The sequence below is a fragment of the Alternaria arborescens genome (genome assembly GCF_004154835.1).
Source record: "Alternaria arborescens strain FERA 675 chromosome Unknown contig_33, whole genome shotgun sequence".
In the NCBI taxonomy this organism is placed as follows: domain Eukaryota; kingdom Fungi; phylum Ascomycota; class Dothideomycetes; order Pleosporales; family Pleosporaceae; genus Alternaria; species Alternaria arborescens.
The window spans coordinates 69,543-95,950 of NW_021167888.1; the positions used below are offsets into that span (position 1 = coordinate 69,543).

Sequence of the window (26,408 nt, forward strand, 5' to 3'; positions counted from 1 at the left end):
ACTCGTTAACGGTTTTTCACTACAAATTGAGAATATTTCATCACATCACGATCATGGTACACTCTGCCAGCGTCTCGCGCAATGAATGGTTTCTGGGAGCTAAGTCACCGAGGCTGATGCACATCATGCTCAAGTAACGCTGTGAACTATATTGAAGTATGAAAAGGAGCGTATGTTTGCAGAAGGTTGTAGCGTACCATTCTGTGACAGTACAGTCAGAGTGCGACATGCATAGCGTATATAACGACAGCTCCACTGCTGCACTCATCCACGTACGCCGAATACCACGCTTTCATACTATGACCACTGATCTGGCTAGCAAGAAACATATTCATTCTGCTGTACGACCAGAAAATCGTCTAAGCAGTCGAAGATACAGCTCAAAGACGCCGAAATGAAGTACCAATATCTCGTAAAATCGCTTCTTTTAGGTCTGGCCACCTCTGCACCCGCCGCACCACCGGTCAACGACCTAGATGTAGCCATGATGCAGTCCTACTCTGACAAGCCCCATCCAACCCTAGTAGACTACAACATAGCCGGAGTCGCATGGTGTGAAAAGCATGTCCGCGCCAACGCTCCCAATCCCCCTATGCTCCCGAAACCCGGCATCGACCCCAAGAATCCTCCGGTCATGCCGTCTCTCCGTGCTCTGTACACGTTTATGGTGCCCAACCCGGACAAGAAGAAGCCTGGATTTGCTCTCCAGCCAACATTCGAAATCCTTGGATTTGCGCCTATCACGCGAGAAATGTGTCTTTGGGGTTGGGGTGTGGGTCGCCAGAGTTATGGGATTCAGTCGGAGCAAGTCAAGAAAGGCAATATCTGCCGTGGACAAGGAGGTGTTGCTATGGTTCAGGGGTGGAATCAAACTATATGGTGGAATGAGTTTAGAATAGTATTCTGAGTCAATTCAAGATTCGTTACTGGAATGTATGTACGTTGAGTTACTAGAGGTAGTCATTTTCATTCGATGTACCTCTCAACTGATGCTACATTCTATCGCCTCAACGTCGTTACCGCTGAGGCAACTGAGAAATGCCTCTGTGCGACTGCATGTGACCCGAACCACCGCTACCAACTGTACGCCCTGGGTTTCTTCATGAACACCTGCCATTATGTTCGCTGATCAAACAATGCAGCCCGATGTATACATCTCTCACCATCTTCTCCACCATGCACGATGAGAATCGGGTATTTCCACTTGTTGCCCTCCATGTTTGGGTCGGTGGGCATGTTGGGAGTGCTGTTTAGGTGTAGTTTTCGTGCAAGGTATGGTAGTGAAGATAGGTCGCTTGGCAGAATAAGTGTGGGCTCATAAGCGAAAGCGGCGTTGTTTACCTAGAGCTAGATAGTCGGAGCGGCTTAGAGTATCCAATTTCGTCTTTTATCTCCCGTTTGTAGATTCCTCCATCACCTCGCTGTCATCCATACCGGCGATTAGCCAGGGAACTGACGTTACGTGCTTGTTATTGCGCCAAGCTCCTAGCGGCACTGGGAACCTATATCAACTTAGCCTGTTCCTCCAACTTGCTTATCTTCCCTTCAACTGTCACTAGCTTTTCCGCAACCGACCAGCTTTGGGATCACTCAAGGGTTTCTCTGAACTCTTAGGGATGACTCCTTCGATGCCAATTCAACTGCCCTACTTGGTTCTTTTGGTTGGACATCGACGCGCAGGAGGTTGATGTGAGGAGCTACTTTCTTGGTACGTCCTGCCAGAGATATCTCGATGTTGGTCTGACAGCCTTCACGATGCCTTCTCGCATGCAGTACAGTTCGTTCGACCTGCGATTGTTTGTGTCATCTCGATAACGCACTCAACGTCTGGTGGCTTGGTGGCAATGTTGATGTGTCCGGTCCACGCAGGCGATGGTTGCGACCACACAAGCGAGTAACAGGCACACTGACTTAGACACCGCCGTACACGTGCAGCTTGGTGTCAGACAAGCATGCATCGTGAATATGGGACATTTTCATTGAGTACCTTTCCCTTATGGAAAGGTTTGAGGAAGATGATTGCTTCTTGTCTGATACGTGATACATAGCTTCCGAGTCTGTAATAGGATACGACATGGCACTTAGTTGCTCGCTTTGAGTATTGAACAGCGATGTTTACTAAAGCTGTGTCAGTAACAGTCAATCATGTTTAACAGTTGAGCTGCAATGATCTTGACGCCTCTGTTATATTGCCTTCACACCGTAAGACATCTTGAAATGATTCCTCGGAGCTATCTGGTGGCTTCTATTGCATCCGAACATGCATAATAAAGCCTATGAACCTGCCCTGGCGTACAAAAAATCGCATCTCGAGGGGCCTGTGGACGCCTGAACATCCTCTCAAAGCGCTGAAATGGCGAAAACGCTTCGGTTTTCCGGGAAGCATAGTGGCGACGACCTTGCCCTTACACTAAGCATCAGTAGCCAAGTGTAGTCCGCTAGATTTTGTCCCTGGCGGTGACACACCGCAGGAGCCAGGATATATGTTGAGCTAGTGGCGCCCGGGCCCATTCTGTTTGGCAGCCTTGCGTCAAGAATCTGTCTCCCTCTCTCACACCCATTGTCGCAGCTTCAACTCTTTCCACGCTGCCCGAGCTCGCTATGACTAGATCCAAGTCCCACTCGCCTCCGCGCACACCTCGCGGCTAATCTGCTTCGCCGCGGCACTCACTTTTGATATCGCCAACACGTTCTTGCTCAGCACGTCAAGGTCATCACGACGACTACGTGGAGGATTGAGATGGTCAGAAGTGGGAGCCAGCTCGTAGTAACACGCTCGGCAGCTTCATCGCCGACTCACCCTCATCGGTGAGCACTACCGTGGAAGGAGACGAGTAAGTACCCGTGTACGACAGTTGATGCCACAGGCCTGTCACTAACCTTGCAGTGCTATTCTCAACACCGATCAGCTGCGAGAACAGCTTTCTCAGGTTCGGCTCACCGCTGATAACGAGTACCTCGACCGACTCCAGGCTGAGGAGGAGCTGCGTAGCGAAAGCGCGCGCGCGCTGACAGCTACGTAGAGCAGTCCGAAAGGCTTGAGCAGCGCGCACGCGAACTCGAGGCGGAAGTCGTTAGACTTGAGGCTGCTCTTGCTGGTGCCTGGACGGGAGCACGTCAACAGGATGTCATCCTGTCCGCACTGGAGGCTAGACTAGCTACTATCAATTCGAGTAGTGCTATCACTACCACTTCGTACGTTGCTTTCCTCGTATGATGTTGTATAAGCCAACTAACTGTCTAGTATGACTTCCCACTCGATCGTTTCCGTGCTTAGATGCGACAGCTGCCGTCAGCAGGGCCTGTCTTGTGACAACAGTTGTCCCTGCGGCTCTTGCAAGTCGGAATGCGAATGTGTTCGTCGCAAATGTAGATAGTACTATACGCTTCGCGCTCACTGTAGCGACGACTGTGAATGCGTTCACATGGATGATGATATCAAGGGCGCTAAGACTGGAACGGAGATCAAAGAGCTAAAGTAGATTTTGTGTGTGTCCTATGGCGCCTTACGGAGCAACGAGCTTTTCGTAAACTGTCACGCTAAGTTGTCGTTCAGTGGATGAGTTTTAAGAGCTCAGTGTGGCATGACAGGATGGATTTTGGAAGGAACACTTTGCGGAATGATGGCGCTGAGAGCCTCCGGACTCAGCTCAGCATAGACAGCTAGGAATCTTAAATCCGAAGATGACGAATAAAGCCGTATGTATGTCGCTGACCCGAAGACTGTGACCAGTGCATAAGGTACCTAGGTAGATTGATGTCTTGGTGAGGTTGGTAAGCATCCGGCTATTCCTTCCCATCCGCGCGGCCCCGCTTCCGGCACAGTAGCCTACATCATCACACCAGACCTCCGCATGTGTTCATGATATCTTTTCTACCACTTTCCAAGGTAGATTCATTCTAACATCGATCACTGTTCCAAACAAAACCAGACTCGTTCGATATGGCGAGCACTAGCGAGTTGCGTCTTCACCTGCTTACCCATCTCATCTAGGAACAATCAGCTAACGAAAGCAGTCTCGTGAGACTAGCACAGAAACTTGTTCGAGATGGACCTTGCAAGATAGAACACACAGCACGTCGTGTGCGAGGTCTTTTCAATGGAAAATATGCATTCGATACACTCAACGCGCATCATGTCTGGGAATTGGAGCTGCGCTACCCACAGTACTTATTGATAAACTCCTTGGAGGGCCCTCATGACACTGACCATACTCAAGATACTACGTACCGATATCGAGCTTCACTTCCAACGCTAAGCTATTGCGTGGCTCTGCCGTTGATGGAACTGATGGAGGCGCAGACCTTGGAGTTCTGACGGTCGGTAACCGCGACAGCAACCGGATACTGATCTTCAACACCGGCAAACTGAAGGATCTTGTGAAAGTCGACTTCAGAGCTGTCGACCAATGGTTTGAAGAAGACATGGAGATATATGGCCATCCCAAAGACCCCTACAAGCGCATCGACATTCTGCCTTCTTCTCGTAATGTCAGGGTAGCCATCGATGGTGTTACACTCGCGGAAAGTTCAAGTCCTCTATTTCTTCTAGAGACTACTCTAAGGACGAGGCATTATCTGCCACCCACGAGCGTGAATTGGGAATATCTCACACCTAGCAATACAGTAACGCTCTGTCCGTATAAGGGACGCGCGGAGTACTACAACGTCAACATTGGTGGAAAGCTGTACAGAGATCTGGTATGGTACTATCGATATCCGACTTCCGAAAGCGCTCCAATTGCCGGATACATGTGCTTTTACAACGAGCTGGTTGAAGTTTATGTCGATGGCGTGAAGGAGACGTCGTAGTCGTGGCTCTGCACTGGCTGTTAAGATCTTCAATCTAGGCGCATAGTCAAATCTCATCATGCTTTGATCCTTATGGTTAGAACAACGTATCACACCCTGGTGCAAAGTTGTAAGCTCGGTGTTATGAACGAGGTCTCTGAACTCTACTTCGCGCTTGTTACCGTCTGTCTACCACAGAGCGGGGCCGATCGTACAACGGTGACTGGAACATATAGACTCCAAGTTCTGTGGTGCTGAACTGTAGGGAACCTCATGTTGGAAGACATTCGTCCATATTCCATGAGGAAGTATAGGCTTTAGTGTCCCTTGCGGTGGTCGGAGTAGTGCAGGTACATGCTGCTATGCTGCGTACAGTGTATTTTTGATTCGGTCCTTTGTCATGGTCCGCCTCGGCCCAGGTCGAAGAGTATCAACTCTTTTCTTGCTCGGCCAATCTATCAGGAATGCGCGTGAAGGATAGAAAGCCGTTGACGCACATGGTGTGTGTGTGTGTGTGTGTGTGTGTGTAAAAGACATGGCGGACCCGACGGCGGCGGCTCTCGGTCGACCTGCATTAGGGATGCTGATGGTCACTGCGACTTCTGTTGAGTAATCTGAGGTCGTAGGATAGCTTCCGGAGGTGATATCGTCATTGATACACAAATTTATATTGCTAGGGAAGCAGTGACCTGATGTACCATAGAATGGAAATCGAGACGAAGATTCGGGACAGTTGGGGCTCGCAGGATGGACCGGTCTGAGAAGCGCGCAATAGCCTCTCCGCCAGAAAAGCAAACACTAGTCATGTATAGCCAAGACACAACCTAGCGTGATCCCGATATATCGCTCGCTGTCAGTCAATGCTAGCTACTTTGAGGTGTGTCTGGTAAACACGAAACAATCCGTGGCGGCCTGAAAGTCCGACGTCTTGGCAGGGGGACGGAGGGGGAGATTGCATCTATCACGCCACAGGGTCATCAGCAGTAACTAGATACGGATCCCAGCGGCAGCTGCAAGTAACAGATTTTCATGTTGACATGTAATACGGATGCTGTGTTGCGACAATGTGATCCTGCTGGATGAACATGGCTGGGGTTCGACTGCTTTTCTTCCAAGGTTGATGTAGGCGGTCAATCTCCGCTGTGCCCGCGTCGCGCATGAACCCGACTCGCATGAATCCCATCCTACCAGCATCGCCGGTGCATGTCACCACAACAGGAAAAAAAGTGTGCGCTGTCCCACTCCATACCGTATATGCGGCCTCAGGCCATCTGCTCTCATGTCATGCGACTTTCACTGCTGCATACAACACCACCAGAAAAACCAACCATATTTCGACGACTGGCAGCGTGGACTACTTCGGCTGCGTCATGGTCTAGAACTGCGCAACTGACACCTCATCTCGAGTTTCTTCTTCTTTCCGATAGACTGCGCCGGGAAACCCGAGGCTGTAGTTTGATGGGCTGCGGCAGTGGCAAGGCTGGTGGTGTACGTTGGGACCTGATTCCTTTTTCTTCTGGGGCGCACGCCGTCTCTCGGTTCCTGCAGCCACCAGCAAACTCTCCTCACGCAACCCCGCTGTTGTAGTTTGCACGGCACGCTCGGCATAGCCAATGGCCAAGTACGCCTTCGCACTCTTCGCGAGGCCAAGTATTGAAGCTCGTATCTTGTAGGATGCCTATTATCAAACTGAGCCAGAGGCGTTGTGTAGAATTGCAGTATACTTGGTCGTTTCAGCCGAGCCCCAAGTACATTCATTGCGTGGGAAAATCACGAAATCATGCTTCGTTGTCGATCGACATCATCGCGGCGATACTCGGGTCTGAGATCACTGATCGCGGAAACGAAAGTCGCACCGTTGACGGGTGGTAACAAAGTATATCCGCTGATACTACCTAGCTCGAGTAGCTTGTGGGAAACGTACCATGTGGATGCCGTGCTCCACAAACGCCCAGAAAACGATGCATCGCGCTCAGGGGTTGCCTTGCCCTAGCCGTTCCCCGAGCCGAACAGTAAGCAAGCCTATCCCTCATACAGTCCAAGCGCTCTGGTGATCTGCCAATGCCCAGAGTCTGGCAAACCGAAATAGACCGTGTGGCTTCCCAAGCGACAGGGCTGTCGCGCGAAGACGTGCACGCCGAGGCCGCTAAACTAATCTCGCCCGTGTCATGCCTGGCGCCGCTGTGTCGGAGCGGAAGATATATCTAGGGAGGGACCTCTGCACATGGGAGGATCTCCACGAGTTATCGCCTGTCACTCATCGCCCTATCGTCAACTCGCGGGGTGTCGAGACTCATCAGTTTTGGAAGTCATAGACTTCTGTACATTCGCTTTTGCACCACACTCGCTTTACTACGTTTAACATGCGTATTACTACTCTAATAGGCCTCGTGGCCGGACTCGCCAGCCAGACTGTGAACGCAGCCTGCAGCGCACCCCTCAAGATCGATGACTTCTCCAAGCAGTCTTCTAACCAGAACAGCTTGGGCGAATGGACTAGCGGTAAGTCTTTTGTATGCCTCTCACCAGAACATGGCTAATTCAACCCAGATGATGGATCCATGAGCTCCATCTCCGCCAGCGCCGGTGTCCTTTCTTTCAAGCCCAAGGCGGGATCTTACTTCTACGAGACTTTCGCTTGCCAGGCGGCTAGCACCAATGGATACAACTCCGTCAGCTTCCAGATGAAGGGACCCGCCGGTGGCTCTGCCACTCTTGAGATCCAGACCAAGACCAGCTGCTCGGCTACTACGTACACTTCCAAGTACGTTTCGATCACTGGGTTGACTGGTAACACCCAGACCATCAACATCCCTCTTTCCCAGTTCTCCGGTGCCAATGCCAATGCCGTTACTGGTTTCGTATGGGCTGGATTCTCTTCAACCACCGCCACATGGCAGATGAGCAACATCGCCTTTGGTTGCGGTAGCAGTGCAGGTGGCAGTACCTCTGTCTCCGCCACCAAGGGAGCTACCACCACCACCTCGGCCCGCAGCACCATGTCGACTGTCGCAACCCCCACAGCCTCCGCTGCCCCCGGATCTTGCTCTCCTTTGTTGATCGACGACTGGATTTCTCAATCTCGTTTGACTTTCTTGTACTACAACGCCATGGGCTACCCTACCTCCGACGATGCTTCCATGACTTCCATCACTGTTGGAAAGCCTGCTACTAACCGTGTGGAGTTTGTTCCCAAGGCCAACTCATACTTCTACAGCCAGTTCCCTTGCGTCGACGCGAAGAAGAACAAGTACACCGGAATCTCCCTTCGCATCAAGGCTCCCAAGGGCGCTACTTTGGCCCTTCAGCTCGACTCTTCGGACAGCTGCGACGCTACTAACCCCAAGTCTACCTATGCGTCTTCCACTGACCTTGGCTGGACTTTCGATGGCACTGAGAAGCTGTACACCATTCCCTTCAGCAAATTCGCTGGCCTCAACACCGAGAAGCTTACCACCATCCTCTTCTCCGGCTTCACTGGTACCACTTCCTTCGGCCCCATGGCTTTCTACTGTGGCAACTCCGGAGAATACGTCGTTCCTCCCACCTCCGCTGACCCTGGCGCCAGTGCCACCGTCCCTGCTCCCAGCAACCCGTCAGCTACTGCTCTTGTGATTGACAAGTTCGCCAACGCCAACACCAACGCTATGGGTAACTGGCACGGTGGTGACGAGGGCATGACTCTCAAGTATGCCAGTAACAAGCTCACCATCACTTCTCCCGATGCCGACTACGCTTTCTACACCCAGGTATCCGCTGGATGTTCCGATTTCACCAAGTACAAGGGATCTTACCTCCACATCGCCTACACCGGTACCACTGCCTTCACCGTTGCTTTCCAGCAGCACAACAGCCAGTGCAAGGCTGAGATTGCTCCTTACCCTGAGACCTGGGATTCTGCTGAGGCCAGCCGCTACGCCAAGAACGGACACATCTACATCCCGATCAACCACTTCAACATTGAGCTCTCTCGCGTCGTTGGTTTCGCGCTCAAGGGTTTCCACACCACTGAGTCCGTCACTCTCTCCGTCATTGAGATCGTATCCTCGGTTCCCGCTGGCACCACGATCCCCAAGAAGGATGAGACTGGTAACCTGGTTTTCGCCTGCAAGCGCCCCAACTCCTTCGCTTTCGCCATCGATGACGGTCAACCCGACCTTGCCCAGGAGGTTCTCAAGATCATCCGCGAGGAAGACGTCAAGGTCACCTTCTTCACCGTCGGTGCTCCCCTTCTCGACGCCTCCACCAACTTGACCAACGTCTACAAGGAGATGATGGCCGCCGGTCACCAACTCGCTCTCCACTCTTTCACTCACCCCAAGATGGAGGGTCTTCCTGACTACGCATCCATCGACTGGGAGTACAACGAGGACGTCAAGGCCATGAAGTCTCAGTTCAACGGCTACACCTCCACCTACTTCCGTCCTCCCTTCGGTAATGAGGGTGCCCGCATGCGTTCGCGTCTCACAAAGGCTGTTGGCAACACTGCCAGCATTGTCAACTGGAGCGTCGATGTAGAGGACTGGTTGTGGGCTGAGACCGACACCCCTGAGCAACAGAAAGTCGCTTTCCAGCGTGACGTTGACAAGGGTGGTAACCTCGTGGTTCTCCACTACCTCTACCCCAGCACTGTCAGCTACCTCAGGGAGTTCATCCAGATTGCTAAGGCTACCGGCAAGCAGCTTATGCGTGTCGACCAGTGCATGATGGACCCTAACGCTCCTCCTCTATAGATTCGCAATCTTTAGTGCAAGTTGGAGTGGTGTTGAGGTGTTTGGGGGAGTGATACCCGGAGATGAGGGCGTTGTTGCATGTAGAGTGAAGATGCGTTTAGCATAGTTTGTTAATCGTAATTACATCGTTGAGAATGACTTCGTCTCCCGACTGCTAGTGCCTTGTGACCCCGTTGTTCCACCGATATACCAACATCTTCCGCTTCCCCACTGCAGCTGAGATTACTGGTTTCATCACTGTGCGTAAGCTGACGGTTCCAAGCCCAGGGTCCCAAGCACCTTGGGAAGAGAGTGAGCTCGCTGAGGGCCGATAAGCCCCACACCATCCTAAGCTTACCTACCTCACCCACGGGCATGTTTTGCAAATCTCCGGAACCCGACGGCGCTATAACACATTCTAGGTAATCTCGCTGGTGTACCTGCCAGTCTCCAAGCGTCCTGGAGATGGTCGTGGTATGTCTGGGCCATTCCCCAGACGACAGTCCTTGGAAGACCTGTACCTTAGGAATGTTTTGAGGGAACTAAAGGTAAGTTTCAGCGATCTGCACTCCGAACCTGATCTACCACAGCACCGAAAAAAAAAATGATTGTGTCAGATTATGACGCCATTTACATGATGGACCGCAGCGGTCCGGCCGCTGGACCACTTGAATGAGCATGGCCGTTAGGCGAGAAAGCGAGAACTCTAACAATTCACGGAACTAGCTATGTACAGGAGCTCGCACAAAGACGCAAGGTCGGAAAGCAGTGACATCAATCTTTATCGAAGACGGCTACGTACGTGTTTCGCGGAACTGCGGCTCTGATAGATGCCGACGCTTAAACCTTCACTTTCTATTCTACAACCAGCACATTTCGATGCATCTTCATCACGATTCATACTCATGACGCTGCAATCGACTCACTTCATTTCTCTGGTTGTACTCCGAATCCTTGATCAGGTCGTCGCATCTTCTCCATGAGATGATCCGCATTGCCGTCCAGAAAGGCCATCGTGCACACATTATGTACTCTACATTCTGACTCCTTTCGAAACCGCCTCAGCTTTCTTACGCTGACGCTCATCCTCTGCCTCCTTGGCCTCTTTCTGGATAATGTCGATATCCTCAGGGTGCCTCTGGATCTGCGCCCTGATAATGCCAATCTGAGAGCTGATAGTAACAGCTTGATTGTCGTGAAGGTAGGTGACAGACTGGAGCGCCTTTGCTGTGCGACAATGAGCGGCTTTCTCTTGGGCGAGTTCCGCTTCGAGGCGAGCGACTGGATCGTCTGCGTTGTTGGGGAGAGACATCGTGAATCGTGAAGCTTGGTGTTGGTATTAGCGATCGCTTCTGAATGGAGTGCTAATAGGAGAGGTACGTGGGGTTTTGCGCGGGGTCTGAGCAGCGGTGACCGACTCGTCGCTGGCAAGAGAGATCGCGGTACTTCAGCAATTGAGGCAAACGACGAGGTGGCCGAGAACAGCGAGAGAAGTTGGGTGTGCGGACTCTGCTTGCGGTGTACCGAGGTAAGGCTCTTTGATCTTACTAGTGAGGTGTAGACCTGTCTATTTGTTTGCTTGCTTGCTTGCTTGCTTGCAGGTGCGATCTAAATATACGAGTGAAGGAGCATCCGGAGGTCGCATACGCATCGTCCGCGCTACATTACTAGGCATCCACCGCCGTCCGCGCAACTTTGCAAGCATTTCTCACATGAGCATTCGCGAGACATACGATGCCGAACATGTCTGAGCTCAAGACTTTCTCAACACCACTCCATCGTCAGGCCGATATCAAGGAGCTCAAAAACGTCGGCTATGAAAATCGCTGGCGGCATACGCGAGTGCAAGATGAGATAGCTCGAATTAGAAGCAATCTCCTAGACTGTGAGAAAGCGTTTTCTGGATGAGATGGACAGCAGATATATCGAAGACAGGATAAAGAAACAGAGATACCGATGCTGGAGGAAACTCATGAGACTATCACGTACGTCCGCACTAATCAAGTGTAGTGTAAGACGCTCCTTCGACGTCACATTCCCTGTCTGGAGAACACAGCAAAGATGCTTGAACACGGCAGGTACACCAACTCAGACACATTGCGACCTACTCATACATGGGGTAAATGATATGGAAAAACGGGCAGTCGATGAGAACATGTCAAATAACGATGGCAATAACGAGATGTGATGGGGTGAGAAGGAAAGCCAAAAGCACTAGCCTAAGCATTTGGGCTCAGTAATCCAGGATGGGGATTGAGCGAGGAAAAGACGTGTCATGGTGTTTGCTACAGAACTCGAAGGAGATACATGTGATTAATGGATACGAATAGGCTTATGAAATCCTGCTTTCCACACCACGGTCTGTGTGACCACAGATGTATCAAATTTCGCGATGCTTATCAAGACAACGACCCTACAATGCCACAGCAGAGTATGGACGAGATTAAGCAACAGTCTACCTAGGGAGTCGAAGCTCTCGGCGCTACAGCAAAGAGCTTGTTGAACATGTTCTGTGGGTCGTACTTGGCCTTCAACTCTTGCAGGCGCTCGTAGTTGTTACCGAAAACGTCCCTAGACTTTTCTTCATATTCTGTCTAATGTCAGCATGTCTCTTAAGAGCGATGAATGTAGGATAATAGACTGTAGCAGATACTTACGATCGTAGTTGCCATACACCATCGTCGCTCCATGACTGCCTCTTTTTCCAATCCACCCGTCCTTGTTCTCGCTTGTCTCCGCGCCGCTACGCTGGAGTTCCTTCTTGAACAACAGCGCCACGTCTCTTGACCACTGTCTACACTTTGGGTCATTCTTCTCGTCCCACCACAACGGTGCAACAGCTACATTGAAATGTCGTCCGCGGTTCGCGAAGGCGGTGTCAGAGTTGGTGACTGCAACAAGCTTGGCTGGATCTACCAGCTCCCACATGATCTGGGAACCCATCGCATCAGGTATCTCGTCAGTAAACTTGGCATACGCTTCCATAACAGACACAACGAAGTCGCCTCGAACCGGAAGCTCAAACCCAGCGCCTTTAATTGAGACACGTGCGCCGATAGGAAGGTCCATCAATTTGTTCGCCTTGGCGTAGGGCATCGTTGCCATGGTGCTCATCAGAGGCTCGAGTGCGACGATATCCTTGAAAAGCTCTTTGCCGTCTTCTTCGGATCCATGGTACAACGCTGCAACGAAAAACAAGACCTGGCCGCCAGCAGGTGGAGGCCTGACGAAGCCGAAAGCACTCGCAGCTTTGCCAGTCGCCTTTGAGTTGCCATCTGCATCAGGTGTGAAGATATCATTGCAAGCTTCTACAGCCTTCTTGATGATGTCCGGTGTTGGCGCAAACATCATGAAGCCGGCCCACAGGTCTCCTGTTTCGTGGGTACGGAATTCGAATTCAACGCCGACGCCAAAGTTCTGTCCTGCACCACGCAGAGCCCAGAAAAGGTCTTGGTACTGGTCATTAGAGGCTTTGACAATGCTGCCGTCCGCCAAGACGACAGTACAAGAAATGAGGTTGTCAACAACCAAGCCGTGTTTGACTGTGAGCCAGCCATAGCCGCCCCCAAATGTGAGACCACCGACGCCGGTATCCGAGACGGTGCCGCCGACCGTTGCAAGGCCATAGGGTGCGAGAGCTTCGTCAACATCACCCCATACCGCACCTCCACCAACTTTGATGGTCTTTCCCTCAACATCGACCTCAGTGGTTCGCATGTACGTATTTAGATCGATGAGTAGTCCACCGTCCGTTGACGACGCGCCAGCAGTAGAATGGCCGCCTCCCTTCACAGCAATATCTAGACCCTGTTTCGATGCATATTTTAGCGTAATCGAAATTGCTTCTGCAGATTTTGGGATGAGACATGCTCCCGCGGGTTTCTCGGCGGCCTTTGACCAGCGTCGTACAGATTTCGTGTATGCTTCAGTTTCCTTCGATGTCACCAACTGTGCGTCAGTATCTTTGAGCAAGCCTCGAAGCCTTGCGACATCTGCTTCATTGATCGAGCGTTTGGCTGCCATCTTGAGATGGTCTGAGGTCGAATATGGTTGCGATTAGATAAGACGACGACCAGATGAAGATGCAAGATGCATACTTATACCATCGAATCTAATGGTACGCATACGCCGAGCAGTAATCTAAATAGTCTGGTCTTGAACAGTCCAGAGCGCGTCGATGCGGTTTGGGGCGTAAGCTTACCAACAAAGCAGCCGTCAGCAAAGTAGAGACATGGCGAATGGCTGACACCGACGCTCAGTTAGTGTTTAGGCTAGCAGCGCCGTCCGCTTTGGCAAGAAGCTGAAATAAAATAGTCTTGATGACTGGATGCTCTCCATAACGTCGGACGGAACTTCGTCCACACGTTTAGTCAACCACGATTGGTTGTGGTTCCTATCCTGATCTCTCATGATCTGAAACATGTGAGCTGTTCTTGCGCGTAATACTCGGCTGGCGTTCAATCTATCGGCAAAGCTATATCATACATCCTCACACCCGGTGGCCTAGCTGTCAATGCAGCGCGCTCAGAAGGTATATCATCCCCATTCTGATGTGTGATTTGAATTAGCGTCATCGGTAGGTTGCGATGCACGAAGCTTCAATTCGGTGCAGTAATAACCGAGATCTAGTAAGCACGCTTTCTGTAAAGGTTGAGCGAGGTGAGGATCATGAAGGTACGCATGAAGGACGAAATGGATGTCAAGAGTGGCAGGGGGCCCAGTTCTGCCAATCGCGGAGTGTTCCGCAGAGATGACGCGCATTTGTGGGGTAGCAAACAGATCGGCAAACCTTGTTTCGTCGCGTCATTGTGTTCGCTACACGCGTCTCTTCCTGTCTTCTCCTCTCAAACTCCTCTGTTGCATTAGGCATCGTATCCATTCTTTGACTTTGCTGTGTTGTTTTGCTCTTGTCGCCTCATAATCATGGCATTTCACTGTGTACGATACCGATAATTCCAAAGTTTTGTACTACCTAGGTATCCCCACCCGCGAAACTCCCTCAAAGATTTCGCAAATGATCAACGGCCTCTCGCACGCCCATCACGCATGATTATGCGATGCGAATATGTTCTGCCTTGATCATGGATATACACAATACTGCAATGCAAGCTTCGTACGCCTCCAGGTTCGCGCGTTGTAGGTCAGCTCAGCGTAAGGATATGACCCGACCGGAGCTTTCTGTTTGTATCTATCATACGCGGGCTGACCATGACCGATGGATGCTTAGAATGCGTTGAATATGAGAGCATTATACATATGTTCCTGATGGCGGGCTAGGAGTCTAGAACGGAGCCATGGCTGTGCAAAGACGATGTCTTCCCACACAATTCATGCTTCGAGCGTCTGTCGAAATGCTGCTAGTCTCTCCAGAAATAGTAAGTATGATTCGATTCATGCAGGCATCTTTTCATCGCACAGCGTTATGTACGCGAGATAGACACGATCTTTTCAGGCCTTCATCATGTCCGTCTATTCATCATTCTTTTTCCCCATCAATACTGTGTGTAACTCGGCGTACGCTGTCGTTCTAGAATGACTTTACGATTTGGAGCATTTCATATCGTGTCAAGGACAATGCACAGCCAGCCTAGGAAAGCCAGATTCAAACTGATCTCCAGATTTTCTTTTGGCATCCATTGGCGACCATCACTTTACTGTATGTTCCAGTCAATGTCCAAGAGGCAGCAGGACTACGTGTATGGTGACATCGTCTCCGTAATTCTAGAATCATGCCGCAAGCTTTTGCAGACCTGCCTCCAGTCAGCTGTTTTGCGACGCCTTCACCAAGACAAATTTACTTTACGCACCACTACAGGAGGCTTACTCGATCGATCCCCCGAATTAAGATTTTTACCATAGCATTTACCATAAGTCGGAGAGACAGAGCTTACTGCTATCTGCATATTGCAATTTCGAGGGCCGCATGCCGCCTCTACCCACCGTTGCCTACATCATCTCAACCAGACTTCCGACTTATCGCTTCCGCTCGCAACAACGAACCATCATAGCATTACTGGCGACTCAGAAGGCACATCGGATCGTTTCGCGACCCAGGGACATCTACGCATGACGTTGAACCTCGCAGTCCTATCTCAGCGTTCTAACTATCTTCACCTTCACCCAACGCGCCCGACTCGATATTCACTGCGAATTCGGCTATAATATTGAGACTAGCACCAAGGCTACAGTCGTTCCTACCTCTACTCGCATTTCCATCACAGCTACATATCGCACCTTGTCTACTCGCCAAATCACTTTCTTGCGATACCATAGCAAACATTGCACATTATTCTGCCGCACTTGGTCGCGCATCATTATTCCATACCGATTTCCACATACCCGCAGCATCCCTACAGTCATGTCTCCCATAGATAGCTCCTCGCAGGATACTACCTCAAGCGCCATACCCGTAAAGCCATCAGTTCCGACGCCAGAAATTCCTCCAGAGGCTGCGTCGCCGCAGGTATCATTGGCCGATGAGAACATTGCCCTTAAGCGGCGCATTGCTGCGCTCGAATCGGCAGAGGAGCGCCTTACGAAACGAGTCACCACTGCCGAACAGCTTGCTGTAGATGCCAAATTCGAGGCGAACGCAGCGGCAGCGCGCGCCCAAAAAAGGTATACAGAGATGCTACACGCCAACAATGAGACAAGACATCTTAGGCTAGTGCTAGCAAAGGAGAAGAAAGAGCGCGCAGACTACCTAGTTGGCTCCAAGAGCGTCTTCCAAGGTTTGCAAGCCGAAATCTCTCGCCTGAATGAAGATAAGGCGGCGGGAGTTTGGGCGAAAGAGCTCACAGAGCAAATAGATACATTTGAAGCTGGCTATATTGCAGTTGGACAAGACAAAAAGGCACTGGACAAGATTATCAGCGATTTGAATAAGACCATCGCCCGGCTTAAAGGCGAGAAGGACGTTTCCGACAAGATGCTGAACGATTTCAAAAAGCTCATCACGGACTTACGACAAGAGCTTGACACAGAGAAGGCGAAATCGAAATCCGCGCCTGACGCACTCACCAAAGAGCAAATCGAGGCTCATATAGCAACTGCCAGAGATGAAGCAAACAAGGAAGCTGCAACGAAAGCACAAGGTAGTATCAACGCGATAAAGACGAGTATGAAAGAACAACTCGAGACAACCATCAAGAACAGTCAGATAAAGATGCAGGCGCAGATGCAGCAGTACCTAAAGACACAAATGGAAAAATGGCGCGTGATGGAGCAACGCTACAAAGATGACATAGCAGCATTGGAATCGAAACTGTCCGCCGCCACTAAGCAGATCGAATGGCATGGACAACGCCTCGCGGCAGTACCGAATGCTATTCAACACAGTCATCAGAGGCCTATCAAACACGGCCAGGACGTCTCGCCACAAGAGATGTTCAAACCCAGCAAGCGGAGGAGGCTTGACTCTTTTGGGTGAGCTAGCCACATACATGAGTGAAACCATAACTGACATAGACAGCGCCGCTGGTATCACCACACCGGAGTTCCAACATATACGCTCGGCTTCCCTCCTCTCCGATACCAACGCTATAAGTCCAGGACTAGCGGCGGATACGAACGATGATGCCATGATGGCTGGCGCGCACGTTCAGGCACAGGCTCAGACACCAAAAAACATCCACAGGCGACAGTCGTCGCAGCATTCAAATGGCTCAGCGGCTCGGATGACGCCCACGAAACGCCTCTCACAGCAACAGAACGACAAATCGTCTCCTCAGCAGCTACTGAACATGATGTCCCCTCAGCAGGAGCAGCAATTCTTTCAACAGCTAGCTTCGCACGATGCGAGCCACCAGTCGCTTACATCCGGTTCATATGGCCCCGCCCCGACGTATACATCTCCTCGTCTCTCGCAACAAATGGGATATAATCAGCAATCGATTAGCCAGCCCCGAAGCTTAGGCTTGTTTAAGGCACAAGACTTCGAGACACATCAGTCGCAACGGATGCGCCAACAATTTCAGACACAAGCCCAAGCACATAACTCAGGGTCCATGCAGCGACACACGCAACCTAGGCAGCCTTACGGTTCAGCCTCTATGATGCGGCCGCCTCAGCCTCGCACCATGCAAGTCCCTTCGAAGCGCTCAATGTCATTCGATGGGCAACATCCAAGCATGAACCAGGAGGTGAGTAGGCGATACGCTCCCACCATCGAAGAGACGCAGGCCATTACTGCTTTCAATGGCGGAGCCCCTTTTGCGGGAGAGACATACTCTGGAGATGACTGGTTTTCTGCTGGGGACGAGCCTGCCATGCGAACTCATACTCCGAGGGCCTACACTCCGGCCCTTCCTTCAAACGCGACGCCTGAGTTCCAGGAAACCGATCGCCAACAACCCCAGCAACGCAACTTCCAATACTACACTGTCGACCCTTCTCAATTACAGATGGGTGAGGAAAGGGACCTGTCTTATGAGTCCAACACCACCCCGAATGAGCCTAACAATTACATGAACGATTCACGACAGCCTTCAGTTGCAGGACGTACGACTCGGGCTTCTTCTCGCTCTACACCCGCACTCGCTGGACGCTCGCGTGGACGGACTCCAGGTCCCTCTGAGCCAACCAGTGTTCCGTGTGTAAACTGTTACCGTCACTGGTGGGAGAACGAGTGTGATGAGGGTGAACCATGCTCGAACTGTGCTGCAGAAGGCGTTGACTGTGTGCGGCAGAAGTGCTTCAACTTTGCTGCGGGCACTTGTGACAAGGGCAACAGATGTCCAAACGTCCACGAGGGCGACGAGCGATATCGAGATAACAATCGACTGGTTGACCAAACCAAGGCAGGTAAGCGGCCTCAACGGGTTGGGAAGAAGGCGGATGCGGTGCCGGCGCCGATCACGAGGCAGCAGAAATAGGAAGCTGTAGAGCTATTTGCCCTGATGTATGGTTAGAATGTGTTGGCTTACAGCTGCATATGGTGGGATCCAGGGGCCTCAGGGCGGTCGGCTTCTCTTATCATCCTTGTTGATAGTCGTTGCGCTTCCTTACTCTTACGGCAATCAAGAGTAGGATATCTACGACTTTTGAAATATAAACCAGTATTGCTGATTTATCCTACCCAACTATCCGCTGTGAGCTCTCTGGGCTACAAGCACGAGTCCAAGATTACCAAAACAAAAAACAGTGAAGTGAGCCTTAGTAGCTAGGCAATGGAGCTACAGAGTGGAGACGAACGTGCTCGATAAAATAGCGAAGAGATGAATAAAGAGAACAAGGATTGTAATAACGACGCCATTGACTACCTAGTCGATTAGGTGTATATGACCGCACTTGATTCACAGAAATCATTTCTCGGATCTGGACTTTCTTGAAGTCAGTACAGACAGTGGGGTGACAGCATTCTCAAGTAGAATGGGGGATGTAACTCTGGAGACTCTGCGATGTCGTAGGCCGGGCCAAGACTCCGTTCCCGGTCACGTGCTGGCGATAAGCATCTCCAGTGGTGCAGGCCAAGCGGCGGTACTGCGGATGTCACGGCCTCGGCTACGGCAAGCGCTCCTGGAGAGATGAACAGTTTTCCTCGTTCTTTTGTGGAGTCAGCAAAGATCCAAAAGCTATTTCTCTCACCGCGTTTGTGTTACAACGCTTGTGTCAAACCTCGATATGCGTGTGGAGTTCGCGCACTCGGGCGGGCCGCGAGATGGGGACTACGCCAGTGGCGCAAAAACACTAATCCAAACATATCCCAGTTTATCGCGCATTCAGGGTTTTCTAGCTCCACTCCACATTATTCTTTCACCAAGCTCCGCTTGGCTATAGCTTGCATATCTTAGCCGGGTATCTCCCCAATCATTGGTACTTTGATTCACGCGGTACATACATCGCGACCATGATCCCTCCGACCTTTCGCATCATTGGAGGCCTAGGCTCGAGGCGCACCCTCTTTGCATCTATTGCTGGGAAGTTATCTCCGACCATGACGAATCCCTAGAGCACGCTAAGCGACTACTACCTGGCTGATAAAAGCTTTGAGTCGCGCAATGCTGAATACTGAGTTTCTCGTGCCTTTTTAGTCGTTGCCTCCAATCGGTTGCTCAAATATGGCATCGAACGAGCCTGGCCTTGCGCCTCTCAGCGCGCCGGCTGAAGACCCCATCAAAGGTGCTATCGGCGTACCTGTCGATACCGACATCCCTGTCGCACCCGACCAGTTCGACGAACGCTACGAAACATCGAAGTGGGAGATATGGTCGTATTACTGGTAGGCTGATGTTCTAGCGCACAAAATCATTTGGAGTGCAGTCTATCAACTGTGCCATAGCTGACATTGAAACCCGCGTCTAGCTACTACGTCGGAGACAACGGCCTCACGCTCTTCAACTTCGGCCCTACAGCTTTTCAGAACCTTATGTACGAAGCGGCAGGAGACTCTGAGGTGCTGCATTTCTTGGGTCGAGATCGAAACATCAATTCGATCGTGCTTCTCTCCAACGGAATCAGTTTCGCCATCCAGGTTGTTGTTTTCCTCATCCTGGGTTCTTTCGCAGATTTTGGTACATGGCGACCCAACATTCTCATAGGACTGTCCATCATCGCCTTTGGAATTGGATTTGGCTGGCTCGGAGTTCATACTGAAGACAAGTGGCATGCTGGTGTTGGTCTCTACATTGTGGGCCTCATCGCATACCAAACGACAATCACATTCTGGACCGCTGCATTCCCTGGCTTGGCAAGGAACACCAAGGACCTACGAGACAAGGCCGAACAGTTTGCCGATGGAACAATTACTCGCTCGGAGTATGATTTCGCGGATATGATGAAGCGAAACGAGCTTTCTAATACAGCGTTCTATGTTCAGTCGGTCTTCGAAATCCTCATTCTGGCTGTCATTGTTGGCATCATGTTCGGTCTGAAAGTCAATGACAGCGCAGAGAATAACAACTGGGGTCTTTCCGTGCTCATCGCCTTCGCAACAGGCGTTTGGATCTTGTGCGCTCTTCCTTGGTTCATCCTAGAGAAGAGGCGGCCCGGCCAGGATCCAGGACGCGCAAACATAATACTGGCAGGTCTCAAACAGCTCGGCTACGCGATGCGTCAAATCTGGCAACTGAGACAAAGTTTGGCATATCTAGCGGGCTACTTCCTCCTTGGTGACAGTCTTAACACAACCGTAACAGTCATCGGAACCCTACAAAATGAGATCGTTGCATACAATAGTCTTCAGCTTACCTACCTTCTCATTGTCGGTATCGCTGCACAGGCAGTTGGCATCGGCGCCTTTTGGCAGATTCAAAAACACTATGGTCTCTCCACCAAGACCATGTTCATGGTTGTCGCTATATGCATTGTTCTGCTTGACGGCTGGGGCATGATTGGCATCTGGACGCAAAAGTTTGGTTTCCACAACAAATGGGAAGTATGGCTATATCAAGTCTTTTACGGCTTGCTTGTCTGCCCATGGTACAGCTATTCGCAGACCATGATCTCTGAGGTCACGCCAAGGGGCAAAGAATTTCTCTTCTTCAGCTTGTTCTCCATCGTCGGCAAGACAAGCGCTTTTATTGGGCCACTGGTGAGCTCTGCCATTATCGATGATACCGGCAACAACAGTAGCCCGTTCTATTTCTTGTTCGCGTTGAGTTTATTCAGCTGCGCATGGCTTTTCTTCTTCGTTGATGTTAAAAAGAGTCGAATTGAGCAGGAAATTTTCCTGGAGAAGGAAAAGAACGCAAAAATGCAGAACGAGAATTTTGGGGATCTTAGCTAAATCTTTCCTATAACAATGGGATATATTGCTAGAGAGAAAGGCTATTTCTTCGGTCACTTTTGCGTAAGCTTGTTCGCAAGCAGTATCACCAACGACACATATGTGCTCATTTCTCATGTCTGTAAATTCAGCTAAACACAATATTCGGTAACTTCTCAAGGGTGTGGGCAGTACGCGCTAGCGATGAAGTGAGTATCTCACATTGCGTCGTGTGATTATATCTTCGCCCGAGCGGAAAGACATTGTCCGTTCACAACGCCGCGTCGCAACCCTACAATTAGTTGAAATTGGACTACATGCTACAAACGCATACTTCTCCTCTTTTCACAAACATTGATCCCTTAGCTCAGTCTCACATCTGGATAAAATAAAGATACTGCACTGGTCAAACTTAGCACGGATAACTTAGTGATAGCCATAAGTCAAGATGGCTATCAATGTCTCTTCCTGGTTCAAGGGTCACCTCGGCCCACCATCGGATACTTATTTCACCGAAGAAGACGAAGTTAGTGGTCTTGATCACAGCATGGATCTTAAACATGCAAACGCGGAAGAGAAGATATACGAAAAGAAGTACTGGCAACTCCGTAAGCAGGTCGATGAAGACGAGGTCTACAACAATCTCCGAGCTGATAATGCTTCCCTTCGAAACGATAAGAAAGAGCTCGAGAATAAACTTATACGGGTCGAGAATGCGAAACTAAGCGCGGAGGTACAACTCATGAGGCGCGAGAAGGAACTTAGCGATGTCAAAGCAAACAACGGCATCGAGAGGAGCGCCAACAACGCACGAAACGAAAGGCTCAAACTAGACAACAGAACGCTCAGGAAGAATGAGGAACATATGAAGTTTCTGCTTCTTTCTCACGATATCCGAACGCCAACGCTACCCATTACATCAAGGGCTACACCACCCCCTACCCCGGAGCTCACAGACGACGATTCTGATATGGATGACGCAGACGATCTTAGCGTCTGTCCAGAGTGGTATAACCACCGCAATTGCAGCCGCGGTGTTGGTACTAGGTCTAAAAATTGCGAGCGCGGTGCACATCCTCATCTTATCAACTTCCGTACACCGCTCAGAGCGGCCTTCTAGCATTATCAGATGCGATAGCAAAATCAGAGGTAGTTACTTGTTCTAACGACTTCTTTCAATGATGTGTGAAAAACCCTTCTGTGTCATGTTTTATGCAACTTGTACAATGTAGGAAAAACATCCTTGGAGAGCTGGGAATCGGCCCTGCATTTGGCAGGATAGATTATTATATTTCTCGTAGAACAACAATAACAACAAGTAACTAGGTATCCGCTTGCTGCTCTAATACCTCTCTAAACCTATCTTCACTTGGAAAACGAACTTCCTTCTCCGCAATCATATCGAGCAACTCTTTCACCTGTCTCACTTCGTCTTCAGTCATTTCTTCCAACCGACGATTGATTTCCGTACCGAATTGGTCCTTGAAGCATGTCAAAGTCAAGGACTTTTCTTGAAGATACTGGCTTTTGTTGGTTTTTAGAAAGCTGATGAAGTCGTCTCACCAGGTCGGCGAACGCTTCGGTGTACTGGTGTCTTCTAGTTCATGGGCTCCTTGTGATGACGCTCTGCCAGTACTGTCGAGCATGTGTATAAACTCGTACACGAATGAACGGTCTGCACCTTTCTCCTTTTCATTGGGATTCAAGCTTGCACGGTTAAAGTCAATCAAGACAATAGTAGGCATTGTGAAATCAGGCCCCTTGTCCCAGCTAGACAAGTCGAGCATAACGTTCCCGCCAAAGATGTCGTTATGAGCGGTGTTGGCGATGTCGTGCAGCCACCCGACTGCTCCTGTCAACTGCTTCGCAACGTGTAATACGAGCACTTCCGGTATCGCAGGGAAGGAGAGGCTGTAAGTGACAGAGTTCGGTGAAGAAGGCTGTATTATATGGGTAATTACGACCCGGAGTCGCTCGAAATCGAAGCCACGGATAGGATGAACTGCTAGCCAGCGCGACCCGCCGTCTACTATTGGGTTAAAGTCGACGAGGTTAGGCAAGTGTTTTGCAATAGTTTCGTCAGTAGCTGCGGCGAAGAAGCTGTGTATGCGCTGTAGGACAATAATCTCAGTGGCTATCCTGTCGCGGAACATCTTTCGACTAGCTATCTTCATAGCTACAAGGCCTGGGCCTTGCGCTGTGAGATTCGTCATAAGAGGGCTTGCGACTATAGAGGGCCTGCGTGCGCAGAATGTGACTTGTCCAGTAGTACCCTTACCTGCTTCCTGTTATGAAGTGTACTTGTTGTTTGTGTTTTCATAAATCGAATCAGGATCCATCTCGCCGCTGGATAGCACCGTAGAGGTATCTGATCGCTCGTCGTCTGCGTCGGTAGAAGACCTGCTCGAAAGTAGAACTCGAAGCCAACACATTGGGGGTTGTTAATGACTGATTCAACAAGCATGGGCGCTAGGATAAGTTCTGGACTTAAGACAGTGAAAGAAAAGAAATCATATGATGAGACACGTAGCAAACAGCATCGGAAAGTCTTCTGACTTGGGACAACGAAATCATTAAGAATGTCTGTAGAGCGTTTGGACGCATCAATATCATATCACTAGGCCCCAATGCGCCTTATACCAGTTGAACCATCGATGTACACTCAGCAGTATTGTGAGGAGAGAATTGCAGAAATGATCGAATCAGGATTGGAAGAGACAATACTCTATCGCCCTGTAACATCCAATACGCCCCGATGGTATCCTCTTATGCTGTACTGTACACATCGCATCACGGGCGACTATTTTGTACTAATACACACTGTTGACTTGCTTGCGGTAAGCACTGTCTAGCTCTGAAAAATGTGATATCGAAGCGAAAGGATCGAACTACCGCCGTGAACGTTACGTCGCGTTACTGATCGAGAAAAGTCGCAATACTCTCTGGAAGACGCCATTGGAGTCTCTAACAGCCGAATTTAGCGGGATGTTTTGTGGAAGCCAGTGGCCAACCGATGGTGGATGAAGCAGCCAATGCGCTTGCTTCAACGTCCGAGATGTGCAGTTCGCGTTCCATGCAGCTGATTCTCTCAGAGAAATTTTGGGTCGAACTCCGTAGTATCTAAACCCCAAATCTCGATATCCTTTACGTCCTCCCTTCTCAAGACATCGATTTTCCTTTTTGGTCCAGCTCTTTTAGCGTTCATGCTCTTCTCGTTATCATTTGGCACCGGTTCCTTACCCTTTGGAGGGAAATAGACACCGCCTAATTTGAACACGATATTATCGCCGTAACCAATGTACTTGACGTTCTTGTACTCCGGTCGCCAAAATTCTGTTGCAAACGCAAACGCATGCATCGTGGGATCCTCATCGTCTCCCATCGGGTCGTTTGTGTCGTAAGTTGGACGGGCTAGGAAACGGACGGCCCATAGCTTGGGAACTAGGGTAAAGACTTGGCGTAACGACTCGAGGGGTGGGACACCGCAAGCGAAACCGAGTTGCTCCAGGTTAGGACATAGCTGGCAAAGTCTGAAGAGGGCATCATCAGACAGTACCCAACGTTCGTTAAGAAGGAGATGCCGGATGGTCTTATTATGATTGGTTTGAATGACCGCAAGGAACTCGCTTCCGAGGCTGCGGCAGCGTTGCTGGGTCATGCCGTTAGGGGTGTTGCTTGCGCTGGTATTGCAGTTCACGCCCGGCGTCATGGTGGACGGTGTCGTAGGCGTCGCGGCTGTGCTGTTTGACTTGGGAGATGCGTCCTTGCCTCGCCTATTATTCACGATGTACAGTCGCTCCAGACCCTTGAATTTCCCCAGCATGGTAACACTCTCTTTGTCCGTGTTATCAGTGCGTATCATCTTCAGGTTACGAGGCGTCGGGTGGTTGTTGTGTACCCTCCAAGAATCGTCAGCAAAAACTGTCATAGGGTCGGAACTGCCCATGGAGTTGATCACGGTGATCTCTGTTTGGCAGTCGTGATTCATAACGTTGTGAAAGTCGTCGCCAGAGAACCGAGTATATACGTTGTATATGGCCAAGCGCTTGATGGAAATCGCGTATCTCGCAGCGATGCACCGACCGAATATCGAGTGCAGGCTGACTGACTCTTCGCCTTCAGCCCGCATACGCGGACTCCAGTGTAGCTTTAGGTTCTCGAGCTTCTTGGAACCGGCTAGAAGCAGCGATATGTCGTCGGGATAGCATAGTGGATCGATGTCGTACACAACCAGTGTGGTCAAATTCGGAAGCGGAGGTATAATGGTAGTCGGTCGCGGTGTTCGTCGTGACGGGCATCGAATGGTGAGCGACGCTAGCAATGTTCTTGTCGTAATGCCTTGGTATACCGTACTCAACGGAGGGGTGCTCAGCTCCCAACTATGCACATCAGCAACTGTCCTATATGGCTCTGACACGTGACATACGCGAAAGCCTTGAGATTCTTCATCTTGTCAAGCGCGGCACGCATGACGATTTGCAGTATCATGCTGTTGTCTGGCACGCGACCCTGTTTATAGTCGTCGACATCATGTTCTCGCCAGTCGCCTATGACACGGAACGACTGTATGTAGTCGCTGAAGTTCCGCGACACCAGCGTGTTGAGACCCATGGCAAAAGGGCTGCCATTACCGTATCCCTCCGGTCTGCCATCGACGTATCGTATGTCGGCGTATGAACGTAGCGTAACTTTCTCGTAGAGTCGCGGGAGCGTCATGTAATAGAAGAGACGCGATGTGCGCGTGATGCGCGCAAGGTCACCGACATCGTCCAGCTTTCATGATTGTCAGCATAGCTCCCTAGGGGCCGTGGTCGCATCTAAACTGGTCGCATGTGAATGTACAGGGCAACGTACATGTGTGAGGATCAGCTGAATCAGATGCAGCGGGAGCTCTTTCGCTTGCGCAAGGTTGCTATGCGATCTCGCGGGCGAAGTGAACCATGTATGAAGGGGAGCGGTTATAGGTCTATCTTTAGGTAGCAGCGCGTCGGCGGAGAGGTGCGCGCGCTTTGAGTCCGACATGAGGCTAAAGGAAGGGAACACATGCGTGATACGAATAGAGACTGGGTCGCGTTCTCATGGTGGAACTCGCAACATCATGGTGTATCATCCGCTGTCATCATCGCTCATCGGTCGTGTTCGCGAAGCGCATCGGAACTTTTGCTGGCAGAGCCTCCGTATCTCCGTTTCGTCCACCGAAC

The 26,408-nt window shown here is 50.6% G+C and overlaps 10 protein-coding genes across 10 annotated transcripts; 6 read left to right on the forward strand and 4 right to left on the reverse strand.

Moving 5' to 3' along the window:
• Positions 1-394: 394 nt before the first annotated feature.
• Positions 395-907, forward strand: AA0111_g10206 (hypothetical protein; the record flags this gene model as incomplete). The annotated part of the gene is made up of 1 exon (XM_028643930.1): positions 395-907. One exon carries the CDS (start codon positions 395-397, stop codon positions 905-907), a length of 513 nt encoding a protein of 170 aa, XP_028502137.1.
• A 3,036-nt stretch (positions 908-3,943) lies between these two features.
• On the forward strand, positions 3,944-4,812 carry AA0111_g10207 (hypothetical protein; the record flags this gene model as incomplete). The annotated part of the gene is made up of 3 exons (XM_028643931.1): positions 3,944-3,960; positions 4,018-4,167; positions 4,221-4,812. The coding sequence occupies 3 exons, from the start codon at positions 3,944-3,946 to the stop codon at positions 4,810-4,812; spliced, it is 759 nt and encodes a 252-aa protein (XP_028502138.1).
• Positions 4,813-7,154: 2,342 nt separating this feature from the next.
• Positions 7,155-9,524, forward strand: AA0111_g10208 (hypothetical protein; the record flags this gene model as incomplete). The annotated part of the gene is made up of 2 exons (XM_028643932.1): positions 7,155-7,293; positions 7,342-9,524. The coding sequence occupies 2 exons, from the start codon at positions 7,155-7,157 to the stop codon at positions 9,522-9,524; spliced, it is 2,322 nt and encodes a 773-aa protein (XP_028502215.1).
• A 1,012-nt stretch (positions 9,525-10,536) lies between these two features.
• On the reverse strand, positions 10,537-10,815 carry AA0111_g10209 (hypothetical protein; the record flags this gene model as incomplete). The annotated part of the gene is made up of 1 exon (XM_028643933.1): positions 10,537-10,815. One exon carries the CDS (start codon positions 10,813-10,815, stop codon positions 10,537-10,539), a length of 279 nt encoding a protein of 92 aa, XP_028502216.1.
• A 1,147-nt stretch (positions 10,816-11,962) lies between these two features.
• AA0111_g10210 (hypothetical protein) lies at positions 11,963-13,526 on the reverse strand (the record flags this gene model as incomplete). The annotated part of the gene is made up of 2 exons (XM_028643935.1): positions 11,963-12,093; positions 12,161-13,526. 2 exons carry the CDS (start codon positions 13,524-13,526, stop codon positions 11,963-11,965), a joined length of 1,497 nt encoding a protein of 498 aa, XP_028502162.1.
• Positions 13,527-15,861: 2,335 nt separating this feature from the next.
• AA0111_g10211 (hypothetical protein) lies at positions 15,862-18,376 on the forward strand (the record flags this gene model as incomplete). Its single annotated transcript, XM_028643936.1, has 2 exons — positions 15,862-16,928; positions 16,975-18,376. 2 exons carry the CDS (start codon positions 15,862-15,864, stop codon positions 18,374-18,376), a joined length of 2,469 nt encoding a protein of 822 aa, XP_028502194.1.
• A 1,185-nt stretch (positions 18,377-19,561) lies between these two features.
• On the forward strand, positions 19,562-21,228 carry AA0111_g10212 (hypothetical protein; the record flags this gene model as incomplete). The annotated part of the gene is made up of 2 exons (XM_028643937.1): positions 19,562-19,722; positions 19,806-21,228. 2 exons carry the CDS (start codon positions 19,562-19,564, stop codon positions 21,226-21,228), a joined length of 1,584 nt encoding a protein of 527 aa, XP_028502151.1.
• A 427-nt stretch (positions 21,229-21,655) lies between these two features.
• Positions 21,656-22,327, forward strand: AA0111_g10213 (hypothetical protein; the record flags this gene model as incomplete). Its single annotated transcript, XM_028643938.1, has 1 exon — positions 21,656-22,327. The coding sequence occupies one exon, from the start codon at positions 21,656-21,658 to the stop codon at positions 22,325-22,327; it is 672 nt and encodes a 223-aa protein (XP_028502193.1).
• Positions 22,328-22,766: 439 nt separating this feature from the next.
• On the reverse strand, positions 22,767-23,360 carry AA0111_g10214 (hypothetical protein; the record flags this gene model as incomplete). Its single annotated transcript, XM_028643939.1, has 1 exon — positions 22,767-23,360. One exon carries the CDS (start codon positions 23,358-23,360, stop codon positions 22,767-22,769), a length of 594 nt encoding a protein of 197 aa, XP_028502192.1.
• Positions 23,361-24,295: 935 nt separating this feature from the next.
• Positions 24,296-26,229, reverse strand: AA0111_g10215 (hypothetical protein; the record flags this gene model as incomplete). The annotated part of the gene is made up of 3 exons (XM_028643940.1): positions 24,296-25,586; positions 25,634-25,980; positions 26,062-26,229. The coding sequence occupies 3 exons, from the start codon at positions 26,227-26,229 to the stop codon at positions 24,296-24,298; spliced, it is 1,806 nt and encodes a 601-aa protein (XP_028502191.1).
• Between the last annotated feature and the right edge of the window lie 179 nt (positions 26,230-26,408).